At 47.0% G+C, this 13,200-nt stretch overlaps 1 protein-coding gene across 10 annotated transcripts in view; it reads left to right on the forward strand.

Annotated features, from left to right (window-relative positions):
- LOC140395308 (uncharacterized) overlaps window positions 1–13,200 on the forward strand; it is a 242,710-nt gene that overhangs the window by 82,810 nt on the left and 146,700 nt on the right. For all 10 annotated transcript variants that reach the window (XM_072482912.1, XM_072482917.1, XM_072482919.1 and 7 more), the window contains 4 exons: window positions 4,311–4,440; window positions 4,728–4,852; window positions 6,519–6,719; window positions 11,739–12,124. In XM_072482912.1, the coding sequence (XP_072339013.1) occupies window positions 4,311–4,440; window positions 4,728–4,852; window positions 6,519–6,719; window positions 11,739–12,124 (842 nt within the window). The remainder of the gene's footprint in view (window positions 1–4,310; window positions 4,441–4,727; window positions 4,853–6,518; window positions 6,720–11,738; window positions 12,125–13,200) is intronic.

The raw sequence follows: 13,200 nt of genomic DNA on the forward strand, positions 1-13,200 counted from the left end.
CAGTCCTTTCACCGAGACTCCATTAACGCACAGTCCCGTCACTGAGACTCCATTAACGCACAGTCCCCTCACTGAGACTCCATTAGCGCACAGTCCCCACACTGAGACTTCATTAACGCACAGTCCTCTCACTGAGACTCCATTAACGTACAGTCCCCTCACTGAGACTCCATTAACGCACAGTCCTTTCACTGAGACTCCGTTAACGCACGGTCTCCTCACTGAGCCTCTGTTATCGCACAGTCCCCTCACTGAGACTCCATTAGCACACAGTCCCCTCACTGAGACTCCATTAGCACACAGTCCCCTCACTGAGACTCCATTAACGCACAGTCCTCTCACTGAGACTCCATTCATGAACAGTCCTCTCACTGAGACTCCTATAGCGCTCAGTCCCCTCACTGAGACTCCATTAACGCACAGTCCTCTCACTGAGACTCCATTAACGCACAGTCCCCTCACTGAGACTCCATTAGCGCACAGTCCCCTCATTGAGACTCCGTTAGTGCACAGTCCCCTCACTGAGACTCCATTGACGCACAGTGCCCTCACTGAGACTCCATTAGCGCACAGTCCCCTCACTGAGACTCCATTAACGTACAGTCCCCTCACTGAGACTCCATTAACGCACAGTCCCCTCACTGAGACTCCATTAACGCACGGTCTCCTCACTGAGCCTCTGTTATCGCACAGTCCCCTCACTGAGACTCCATTAACGCACAGTCCTTTCACTGAGACTCCATTAACGCACAGTCCTTTCACTGAGACTCCATTAACGCACGGTCTCCTCACTGAGCCTCTGTTATCGCACAGTCCCGTCACTGAGACTCCATTAGCACACAGTCTCCTCACTGAGACTCCATTATTGCACAGTCCCATCACTCGGACTCCATTAGCGCACAGGCCCCTTACTGAGACTCCGTTAGCACACATTTCCCCCTCACTGAGATTCTGCTAGCACGCTGTCTCCTCACTGAGCCTCCGTTAGCGCACAAACCCCTCACTGAGCCTCCAATAGCACATAGCCTCTCCTTGAGACTCCATTAAAGTACCGTCCCCTCACTGAGTCTCCATTACCGCACGGTCGCCTCACTGAGATTCCATTAGCACACAGTTCCATCCCTTTTTTTTTTTTTTAAAGAGTACCCAATTCAATTTTTCCAATTAAGGGGCAATTAAGTGTGGCCAATTGACCTACCCTGCACATCTTTGGGCTGTGGGGGCGAAACCCACGCAAACACGGGGCGAATGTGCAAACTCCACACGGACATGTTTGGATGAATACATTTCTAATTTCAGTCCTAAATGGCCGACCACAAATTCCAGTGTTCCAGTTTCCTGAGTCAGCGAAATGTTTTCCGACATTCGGTTGAGTTTCCTTTCAGCTCCTTTATCGCACAGTCCTCTCACTGAGACCCCATTTGCGCACAGTCCCCTTACTGAATTTGATTTTTTAATTAAATCCCCTGCCTTAAACTCTAGGGAATATAGGCTTGTTCTGCTCAACCTCTCCTCACAGGAGAATCCACTCAACCCAGGAACCAACCTAATTGACCATTGCTGCACTCATAATGACATAAGAACAGGAGCCAGAGTGGACCATACGATATTCAATACAATCGTGGCAGATCTTTGGTACAGCTGCACTTTCCTGCCCGCTCTATATCCCCTTGACTCCTGAAAGACCAAAAAATCTGTTTGCCTCAGTCTTAATGATTCAATGATTGAGCATCCACAATCCTCTGGGGTAGAGGAAGTTTTGCTGAACCTTTATGCAACACTGGTTCAGCATCAACTAGATTATTGTGTCCCGTTCTGGGCACCACACTTTAGGAAGGGTGTGAAGCTTTAAAAAGGGCACAGAAGAGAGGAGAGATTTCAGTTAGAAGGATAGATTGGAAAAGCTTTTGTTAAGTGAAGCAAAGATCAAAAGGAAATTTGATAGAGTTTTTCAAAGCCATGAGGGACCTAGACACAGTAGTTTAGGAGAAATCTTTGCCATTGGTGGAATGGTCGAGAGCCAGAGGACAAAAAAGAAAATCACTGGTGACATGGGGAAAATCTTTTTCATACAGTGAGTGGTTTATGATCTGGAATGGACAGCCTGAAAGCGTGAAGGAATCAGATTCAGCTTTCAAAAGGGAATTGGAAGGCACCTGAGAGGAAAGAATTTCCGGGATAGGGGCAAAGTCTCGGGGAGTGGGACTGGCTCTGATTGTAACAGGCAGGTTGTGTAGTGTCTCATGAAGGAAAGGGGAACAGGCACTGGTGGAGTAAAGGTTCTGTCACTGAGAAATAAATAAAACTATTACAACAAAGCAACATTGTGGAAACCCAGTGTTAGCAAAGTCAATTATTAGAAATGTTCATCTGCATAGATTATAGCCAATTTTAAGCTGTCAGCAATGAGCGCAGCTGAGCTGTCCGAGTTGCTGAACTGTTCTGTTTATGACTTCAACGGTTAAAAAACAAAGGATTTCCAAGTTACTTAAACAAAAAGAATGTTCTCATCCCTTCTTCCTGGAGAAAGCCCTTATGCAGTTGAATGTGTCCATTTTGCAGAACTGAAGCATTTTAAGTTCTTGTTCAAATGGAATTTGTTCATTCTTTGTTACTTAATTCAGCTGCTTGAATGCAAGATGTCCCGTGTAGTGTAGATGTTCAGTGGGGTTCATTCAGTATGATTGAACTCACTAGATGTCCACTGAAATTACTTGTGATTCATTTATCAATGGGAAATAAACCTCAAACTCTTTTACCATCAGTAAATGGAAAAAGCTCCTTAAACTAACTGGCTAGGGAATCATGGCTTCAGAGACTGGTCTGTATGTCTACATAGAAATCTGTCTATCTCGAGCCGATAGCTACCTAAGACTTCTTCAATGTTAGGCAGCCCCATTCTTCAACCTAGACAAACTTCCAGCAATACCTTTCTCCAACATGCAGCATTGTCATTCCAGTCTCTTGGGTATGCTTGGAGCACCCAGTACGATAGTATGGATTGTATCAAAGATTTTGATGAAGGGAAACATCATTTGATACTCAATCCCCTTTGGTGGCTCTTGTGAAGTTAATTTTTTAAGGAATGTTTGTGATGAGTTGAGAAGGGAGGTTCTGGCTAGAGTGATGAGAATATGGAACTTGTTACCCCAAGTAACCGTTGAGATGACTTGTTTAGATCCATTCAAGGGAAAACTTGTTAAACACGAGGGAGGAAGAATTTGAGTGGTACAACACGGAAGGAGGCCATTCAGCTCATTGAGTCTGAGCTGACTCTTTCAAAGAGCAATCCAGTTAGCCCCCAATCTTCATCCAATTCCCTTGTTGTGGAGATGCTGGTGTTGGACTGGGGTGAGCACAGTAAAGAAGTCTTACAACACCAGGTTAAAGTCCAACAGGTTTGTTTCAAACTTTTGGAGCTTTCTGAGCGCTGCTCCTTCGCAGAGATGAAGAGATCCTCAGGTGAAGAGATTCTCCTGAGGAAGGAGCAGTGCTCCAGTTCCCTTGCGCTACGATTGAATCTATATCAGGTAGTACATTCCAGATCCTAACCACTCGCTGTGTAAAAAGTGTTTTCCCCATGCTGCCTCTGGTTCCTTTGTCGGTCACCTTAAATATGTGCCTTTGGTCATATGTCTTTTAGCCACTTGAAGGTTTCTCCTGATTTACTCTAAGCCCTTCCATGATTTTGAACCCATCTATTAAATCCTCTCTTGGCCTCTCTGGTCTAAGGAGAATAACAGTGGCTTCTTCAGGCTCTGTACAACTGTTTTAATAAACCTCTCCTGTACCCTCTCCTAAGCCTTCATATCTTTCCTAAAGAGTGGGTGCCCAGAATTCAGCTGGTGCTGAACTTATGTTTTATAGGAATAGCAGGATATGCTAATGGGTTGAATGATGTTAATTGGAGAATGAATACGGCCTTGATTCTGTTGGGCTGTAAAGACTTTGTAATTACTTTGATTATATGATCAGCATTGTGTAATTGTGATGTGCCAGAGATGTACAGCCTAAGGTGGATACTGTTATGGAGGGCAGTGTAGAAATTCAAAATGATCAGGAGATTGTAGATCTTTGAAGCAATTATTTTGTTGAACGATGGCAAAGTGCTATGATTTCTTTCACTATGGGGAGGACGAGTACACAGGCCCCGAGTCTGCCTCAGCCAGAACACAGATTGAATTCCGTGATGTCGGCATTAATATGATCCATAAGCTAGCCATCGAGCCAACTGGGGTAACTGACCACTTAAGTTGTAGTTAACCTTTGGAAATAATCAACATGTGTGAAATCATCTTCTCTCGCCGCAGACCCAATGGATGAAGATGACGTTTTAGTCGTTGAGCCACTGACCAGCTCCGCTTTGCCAGTTAGTGAGGAAGTGAACATCACATCTAGTGACAGTGAGGTGGAGATCATCAATGTTGTAGATGATGAAAGGTAAGGGAGTGTAGCCCAAATACCTCCTTGTTTAGTATACTGCGGGTTAAATGCAAGCGATGCCTTCCACCAGTTGTTTAAGCGAGTGGGATTAGGCACAGGGTTCCGTTGTGGCAGTATTTGGGGTAAAGTTATCAGCAAGGTGCACTCCTGTGTCACATTGCATATTGGTTGTATGTTGGAGATAGTATCACACTTTATTTTGGTTTCAGCATGTGATTCATTCTCAATGTGATTCTGTGAGATGTGCAAGAAGAACTGCTCTATTTCTCCTTGTGTCCATGCAGACCCTCTGTGTCGGGAACATGGATTGGCCACACTGTGAAGAAACCAGCAAGTTCCAGGCTCCAGGCTCCCCCTGGGCACCAAACCACCTCTGCAGAGGTTGTAGATCTGACACTCGATGATAATGGTAAAGATTGTTTATCACTCGCACACACTTGTCACTCTGCCGCCTCAACCACAAACTGACCTAGACAGCCTACTTCAAACATTTTGCCAGCTCAGACTGTCCACATGTGCTGTTAATTATACAATTATCCAATGAGGAGCCCATGTTGCCATCAGCTAAAGTTTGGTGAAGTGCCCTACATCTCGTGGCAGCTGCTCCAGAGGATGGCTCCATACTGATGTATTTGTTTGCTCCCAATGAGCTGGTTATAGAGTCATTCATTTTGTATTGTAGCCTGCATTGTAGAACCTAGTTTGAGTGATTTGGCTTTGAGTCGCATTATTTTCTCTGCTTTCAACCAAGAAAGAATTTTCCTTTTCATAGCACTTTTAATAATCTCTGCAGGTCTTAAATTGATTTTCAGCCAATTAAATGCTTTTTAAGGTGTAATCACTATTAATGCAGGAAATGTGACAGCCAGTTTATGAACAAGCTCTCACAGGTTGCAATGAGATATATCCAGATAATTGTTTTAATGGTATGGGTTGAACATAGAACACTACAGCGCAGTACAGGCCCTTCGGCCCTCGATGTTGCGCCGACCTGTGAAACCACTCTAAAGCCCATCTCCACTATTCCCTTATCGTCCATATGTCTATCCAGTGACCATTTGAATGCCCTTAGTGTTGGCGAGTCCACTACTGTTGCAGGCAGGGCATTCCACACCCTTACTACTCTCTGAGTGAAGAACCTACCTCTGACATCTGTCTTATATCTATCTCCCCTCAATTTAAAGCTATGTCCCCTCGTGCTAGACATCACCATCCGAGGAAAAAGGCTCTCACTGTCCACCCTATCCAATCCTTGAGGTTGAGGAATAAATATTGTCCAGGACACTAGGGAGAATTCCCCAGCTCTTCCTAAAATAGTACATCTTTTCTGTCCACCTAAAAGAACATATGTTTAAAAGAACATATGTTTAAAAGAACATTGGTTTAATGTCCTATTCGAAAGAATGCACCTCTTAAAATACTTTTTCCAATAAAGGGGCAATTTAACGTAGCCAAGCCACCTACCCTACACATCTTTGTGAGACCCACGCAGACACACGGAGGATGTGCAAACTCCACAGTGACCTGAGACCGCGCTCAAACCCGGGTCTTTGGCGCCGTGAGGCAACCGATTGCACCACAGTGCTGCCCAAAAGAATGCACTTCTGATTGTTCAAGTGGTCCCTCAGTACTGCACTAAAGTGCCAGTCTAGAATTTGTGCTGAAGTCTCTGGCATGGGATTTGAACCTACAAGCCCACTGACTCAGGCCAAATTACTGCCCACTAAATACATATTGGCTTTGTCACTGACCATCAGGCTGCACCCTCAAGTGAGTATGGTGTTAATCCAGACCTGTTCGGAGCAGTTTCAAAAATGCTATAATGTTGTTAAATTCTGGCTCCATTATTTAAAATCTGTCAGCTTGTTGTTGAATGATATTCCTCTCATCATATGATTATCCTGTGGGAAATGCCTGGGTGGACTCAGTGATTTTCACCAGGAAAGTGGAGTTTATTTGCTCAGTGACTGGATGGGGCGGGTTAATAATTCAATTCTAAAATAGATATTTTGGACAGGTGAAACAAGTATTCGGGTGTTTTGCTTCTCCGTTCATGCTGTCTTTTATTGTGCCAGATACGCTAACTGTGTTGGGTGATCTCCCTCCTGATGACTTGCTCAGTAGTCCTGAAATTGTGCAATCAGATTTGGTGAAAGAGCCACCATCTGGGGTCTCGCTGTCCGTTGACATATCAACAAACTTACCATGTGCATCCTTCAGTGCCACTGCTGCTTGTACATCTACAGTCACCTTAGCAGCTTCCCACATGGTGTCAGGTATTGTATTGAATTTCTAACTATCCACCTTGCCCACACAATTCTATCCTGCCCCAAGAATGCATGGTGGCACAATGGTTAGCACTGCTGCCTCACAGCACCAGGGACCCAGGTTCTGTTCTGACTTTGGGTGACTGTGCAGAGTTTGCACGTTTTCCCTGTGTCTGAGTGGGTTTTCTTCGGGTGCACCAGTTTCTTCCTACAGTCCATGGGCAGGTTAGGTGCATTGGCCATGCAAAATTGCGCTTTCGTGTCCAACGGTTAGGTGGGGTTAAGGGGATGGGGCAGGGGAGTGGGCCTCTGTAAGGTGCTCTTTCACAGCATCAGTGCAGACTTCATAGAATCTACAGTGCAGAAGGAGGCCATTCGGCCCATCGAGTCCACATGGCCCCAGTAAGAGCACCCCACTTAAGCCCACACCTTAACCCCATCCCAGTAACCCCACCTAACCTTTTTTTGGACACTCAGGGTAATTTAGCATGGCCAATCCACCTAATCTTTGGGCTGTGGGAGGAAACCAGAGCACCTGGAGGAAACCCAGGCAAACACTGGAGAACGTGCAGACTCCACACAGCCAGTGATCCAAGCCGGGAATGGAACCTCGGTCCCTGACGCTGTGAAGCAACAGTGCTAATCACTGTGCCGCCCTTAATGGGCCAAATGGCCTCCTTCTGCATTGTATGTATTCTATGATTCTAAGCAGTATCTAATCAGGCCTGGCATTGTGCCCTATTTGATTACTATTGATTCTTTCTCGCTCTTAACTCCCCTGAATATTTTCACATTATTCCAATTAGTCTGCAATTGTCAGTATTGCTTCTAACTCAGTATTCAGAGGTCCTTGGGTCCTCCCACTTCTTAAAAAAAACTTGACAGTGATGGGTTTAGGAATAGCGGTGGCAATATGCAAAGCACAGAAAACTACAAACAACCACTTGGTCAAAGTTCCCTAAGGTTAGAAAATCCTGTCTGAGTCATTCCAATATGAATACTTGTTGGACTTTAAAAAAAAGTTTTTATAAAAAAAAAGAATTCTAATCATTTCATTGAGGGATTTATGACAACAACAGAAGAAACAATGTACATACAAATATAAACATAGTGCAAAAGCCGTCTTCCTCCCTCACAGATCCCACCTTTTCTAACCCCCTACTCTAAACTAAACAAAACCCCCTCCCCCCCCCACCCCTCTGCTGACGGTTAATTTTCCCCAAAGAAGTTGACGAACGGCTGCCACCTCAGGACGAACCCTAACATTGACCCTCTCAAGGCGAACTTGATTTTCTCCAGTCAGAGAAAGCTCGCCATGTCCGATAGCCAGGTCTCCGACTTCGGGGGCTTTGAGTCCCTCCAAGCTAATAATATCCGTCTCTGAGCTACCAGGGTGGCAAAGGCCAGAACGTCTGCCTCTTTCTCCTCCTGGATTCCCGGGTCTTCCAACACTCCGAAAATCGCCACCTCTGGACTCAGTGCCACCCTTGTTTTTAACACCGTGGACATGATGTCCGCAAACCCCTGCCAGAATCCCCTAAGCTTTGGGCATGCCCAGAACATGTGGACATGGTTCGTTGGTCCTCCCGCAAACCTTACGCACCTATCTTCTACCCCAAAGAACCTGCTCATCTGAGCCACTGTCATGTGAGCCCAGTGAACGACCTCAAACTGTATCAGGCTGAGCCTGGCACATGTTGACTCTACTCAACGCGTCCGCCCAGAGACCATCCTCTATCTCTGGTGGATGTTGAGTCTGGAGAAGGGTGTGTAGATAGCCTGGGTCACATTGAGATCTAAAACGATGAGGTGTTGGGCGTCTTGAAAAATATTAAGGTAGATAAATCCCCAGGGCCTGATGGGACCTACCCCAGAATACTGAAGGTGGCTAGAGAGGAAATTGCTGAGGCCTTGACAGAAATCTTTGGATCCTCACTGTCTTCAGGTGATGTCCCGGAGGACTGGAGAATAGCCAATGTTGTTCCTCTGTTTAAGAAGGGTAGCAAGGATAATCCAGGGAACTACAGGCCGGTGAGCCTTGGGTCAGTGGTAGGGGAATTACTGGAGAGAATTCTTCGAGACAGGATCTACTCCCATTTGGAAGCAAATGGAAGTATTAGTGAGAGGCAGCATGGTTTTGTGAAGGGGAGGTCGTGTCTCACTAACTTGATAGAGTTTTTCGAAGAGGTCACAAAGATTGATGCAGGTAGGGCAGTGGATGTTGTCTCTATGGACTTCAGTAAGGCCTTTGACAAGGTCCCTCATGGTAGACTGGTATAAAAGGTGAAGTCACACGGGATCAGGGGTGAGCTGGCAAGGTGGATACAGAACTGGCTAGGTCATAGAAGGCAGAGAGTAGCAATGGAAGGGTGCTTTTCTGATTGGATAGCTGTGACTAGTGATGTTCTGCAGGGATCAGTGCTGGGACCTTTGCTGTTCGTAGTATACATAAATGATTTGGAGGAAAATGTAACTGGTCTGATTAGTAAGTTTGCAGACGACACAAAGGTTGGTGGAATTGCGGATAGCGATGAGGACTGTCAGAGGCTACAGCAGGATTTAGATCGTTTGGAGACTTGGGTGGAGAGATGGCAGATGGAGTTAAATCTGGACAAATGTGAGGTAATGCATTTTGGAGGGTCTAATTCAGGTGGCGAATATACAGTGAATGGTAGAACCCTCAAGAGTATTGAAAGTCAGAGAGATCTAGGGTACAGGTCCACAGGTCACTGAAAGGGGTAACACTGGTGGAGAAGGTAGTCAAGAAGGCATACGGCATGCTTGCCTTCATCGGCCGGGGCATTGAGTACAAGAATTGGCAAGTCAAGTTGCAGCTGTATAAAACCTTAGTTAGGCCACACTTGGAGTATAGTGTTCAATTCTGGTCGCCACACTACCAGAAGGATGTGGAGGCTTTAGAGAGGGTGCAGAAGAGATTTACCAGGATGTTGCCTGGTATGGAGGGCATTAGCTATGAGGAGCGGTTGAACAAACTCGGTTTGTTCTCACTGGAACGACGGAGGTTGAGGAGCGACCTGATCGAGGTCTACAAAATTATGAGGGGCATAGACAGAGTGGATAGTCAGAGGCTTTTCCCCAGGGTAGAGGGGTCAATTGCTAGGAGGCATAGGTTTAAGGTGCGAGGGGCAAGGTTTAGCGGAGATGTACGAGGCAAGTTTTTTACGCAGAGGGTAGTGGGTGCCTGGAACACGCTGCCAGAGGAGGTGGTGGAAGCAGGGACGATAGTGACATTTAAGGGGCATCTTGACAAATACATGAATAGGATGGGAATAGAGGAATACGGACCCAGGAAGTGTAGAAGGATGTAGTTTAGTCGGGCAGCATGGTCGGCACGGGCTTGGAGGGCTGAAGGGCCTGTTCCTGTGCTGTACCTTTCTTTGTTCTTGTTCTTTGTTGTTCTCTCCACTTCCCATTTGTGTTTCAGCTCCTCAGTCTGCGTTTCCTCTGACCCCATGAGTTCCTTGTAAATGTCTGAAACCCTCCCTTCTCCCACCCACATTCTGGAAACTACGCCGGCCTGTATCCCCCTTGGCGGTAGGAGTGGGAAAGTTGTGACCTGCCTGCGTAGGAAGTCCTGCGCCTGCAGGTACCTAAACTAATTCCCTCCTGTCAATTCAAATTTCTCCTCCAACTCCCTCAGGCTGGGAAAGCTCCCCTCTATAAACCTATCTCCCATCCTCTCGATCCCTGCTCTCTGCCATCTCCGGAACCCTCCATCTAGCCTCCCCGGGGAAACCGGTGATTATTGCAGATTGGACACCAGACCGATGCTCCCTCTGCTCCCACATGTCTCCTCCATTGCCCCCAGACTCTCAGGGCCGCTACCACCACGGGGCTGGTGGAGTACCATGCCGGCGGGAACGGCAGAGGCGCTGTTACTAATGCCCCCCAAGCTAAAGTCCTTACATGATGCCGCCTCTACTCGCTCCCACACCGGACGCCCCACCCCATCCCCACCCCACCCCCCACCACCCACGTCCTAATCATGGCTATATTTGCCGCTCAATAATAATTACGAAAGTTCGGCAGCGCCAGCCCAACCTCCCCCCGGCTGCGCTCCAGCATCCCCTTTTTTACTCGTGGAGTCTTCCCCACCCATACAAAGCCAGAGATCACCTTTTTGGCCCGTTTAAAGAAGGACCGTGGAATACAGATGGGGAGGCACTGAAACACAAACAGGAATCTCGGGAGGACAGTCATTTTCACTGTCTGTCCCCTCCCAGCCAGTGACAACAGTAGCACGTCCCACCTTCGGAAATCTTCCTTCATTTGGTCTACTAGTCGAGCCAGATTTAACTTGTGTAGCCGTTCTCATTCCCACACCACCTGGATGCTGAGGTACCGAACGCTTCCCCCTACCACTCTAAGCGGCAGCTCCCCCAATCGCCTCTCCTGCCCCCTTGCCTGGATCGCGATCATCGCACTTTTCCCCATGTTCAATTTATAACCCGAAAACCGGCCAAATTCCCCTAGAATCCTCATAATTTCTTCCATCCCTTCTAGTGGGTCCGAAACATATAGGAGCAGGTCGTCTGTGTATAGCGAGACTGTGTTCCACCCCCCTCCCGGTCCAGCCCCTTGAGGCTCTCTGCAATTGCCAGCAGCTCTATGGCCCGTGCAAACAGCAGGTGGGAGAGGGGGCATCCCTGCCTCGTACCCCTGTGAAGCCTAAAATAGCCCGATGTTAACCTGTTCGTCTGTACACTTGCCATGGGCGCCTGATACAGCAGTCTGACCCAGTCGATGAAGCCCCGTCCAAATCCAAACCGCCCCAGTACCTCCCACAGATATTCCCATTCCACCCGATCAAATGCCTTCTCTGCGTCCATTGGGTATTGGCTAAACCTTATTGAGGAAGCTTAAATATTTGTAAGCGAACAGGTTAATTTTCCAGAAGTTAGAGTTTAAAGGTTTATGACCCTTGTGGCATTCTTTGATTGTCCCTTGACACTAAGATTGTCTCCTTCCTTACCCCATGTACTATATTAATTAATTAATGTTTTACAGGGGAGATGGCAATGACTTCAGGCAGTGCGATGTCACCATCCTGTCAACACCAGAGGGCATCGAAATATGCTTCCTGCTGCTCCCAACGCTGCCGGTGCAGTTCCACCAGACCAGGGTCTCACCGGCCTTGCCCTGCCCACTCGTACTTCCAGCAGTATCACATGGAGCAAGTCCAGGGCCAGACATACCAAACTGAGTATTCACAACCTCACCACCTCCATTCCCACACGCAATTCCTCAATCAGAGCCATCTAGCTTGGACCCACCAATCTCACCCGCACTTCCCACCATCCGAGTTCCAGCATGTTCAACAGGGAAGGCCGCAGTCTGTGCTCAGCACTATCAGCTTGCAAGTCGGGGAGACCTCAGCTGGGCAGGAAAATCAGGTAGGCAGATCTCCAGCCAATGTCGGTAAGAGTGCAGAGCCAATTGTCTAGATGTAGTGTGAGTGATTTCACAGTGTGACTCTGAGAAGCTGTGATGAATGATGGAACTCCTGAGTTGAGTCCAATATAAATTCTCCCCGCGTCCTCTGTAATGAGATAACTTAATTAAAATATATCCTGTGCCTCAGGTTTTAGGAAGGTTTCCATTTTGAACGCTGCTGTTTCAAGCAATGGATAGCCCAGTAACTGGAACTTTGTATCATCACTGTCGGATAGGATGCCCAATCCTCCGAAATCATGCTTTAACTGCAACCATTTATTGTGCCCAGTCCTTTATATGGAGAAACCTTGTTGAGAAAGTTCAGCTGTAATTTGTTACATCTCTGAAGGCACAGTCACAGATTGCAGTGCAAAGATCTACCAGAATATCGTTCTTGTTACAACACCCTGGGCCAGTGCACGGTTAATTCCAGCCCCACTTGATGCGGTGTCGCAACACAGTTGAAATTAACGTTTATTTGTGGGTGGCTTGGTAGCACAGTGGTTAGCACTGTGGCTTCACAACACCAGGGCCCCAGGTTTGATTCCCGGCTTGGGTCGCTATCTGTGCGGAGTCTGCAGGTTCTTGCTGTGCTGTGTGCGTGGGTTTCCTCCAGGTGCACCGGTTTCCTCCCACAAGTATCGAAAGACGTGCTGTTTGGTGAATTGGATATTCTGAATTCCCCCTCTGTGTACCCGAACAGGCGCCGGAATGTGGCGACTAGGGATATATATGTGTATATCTCTATACACACACACACACACACACACACACACATGGACGGACAAACAGGGAAAAGAGGGGGTGTTAAATAATGATTGAAATAAAAGGATAAGAGTCTTTGTTTCAGTTGGACATCTTTCAGTCTAAGTTTTCAGATGGATGTTATCTTTTCTTTCAGCTTGTAATGGTTTTCACTGTGGACTCCCAGAAATAGCAGGCAGCCAGCATTCAAGAGAGAGGGAGACAGATTCTTTCAGGGTCTAAATATTTCTGCCTTTAGACAGCAGGCAGCAGAGACAGTGAGAGCTGCTTC

The sequence above is a fragment of the Scyliorhinus torazame genome, chromosome 18 (assembly GCF_047496885.1).
Source record: "Scyliorhinus torazame isolate Kashiwa2021f chromosome 18, sScyTor2.1, whole genome shotgun sequence".
NCBI lineage: Eukaryota > Metazoa > Chordata > Chondrichthyes > Carcharhiniformes > Scyliorhinidae > Scyliorhinus > Scyliorhinus torazame.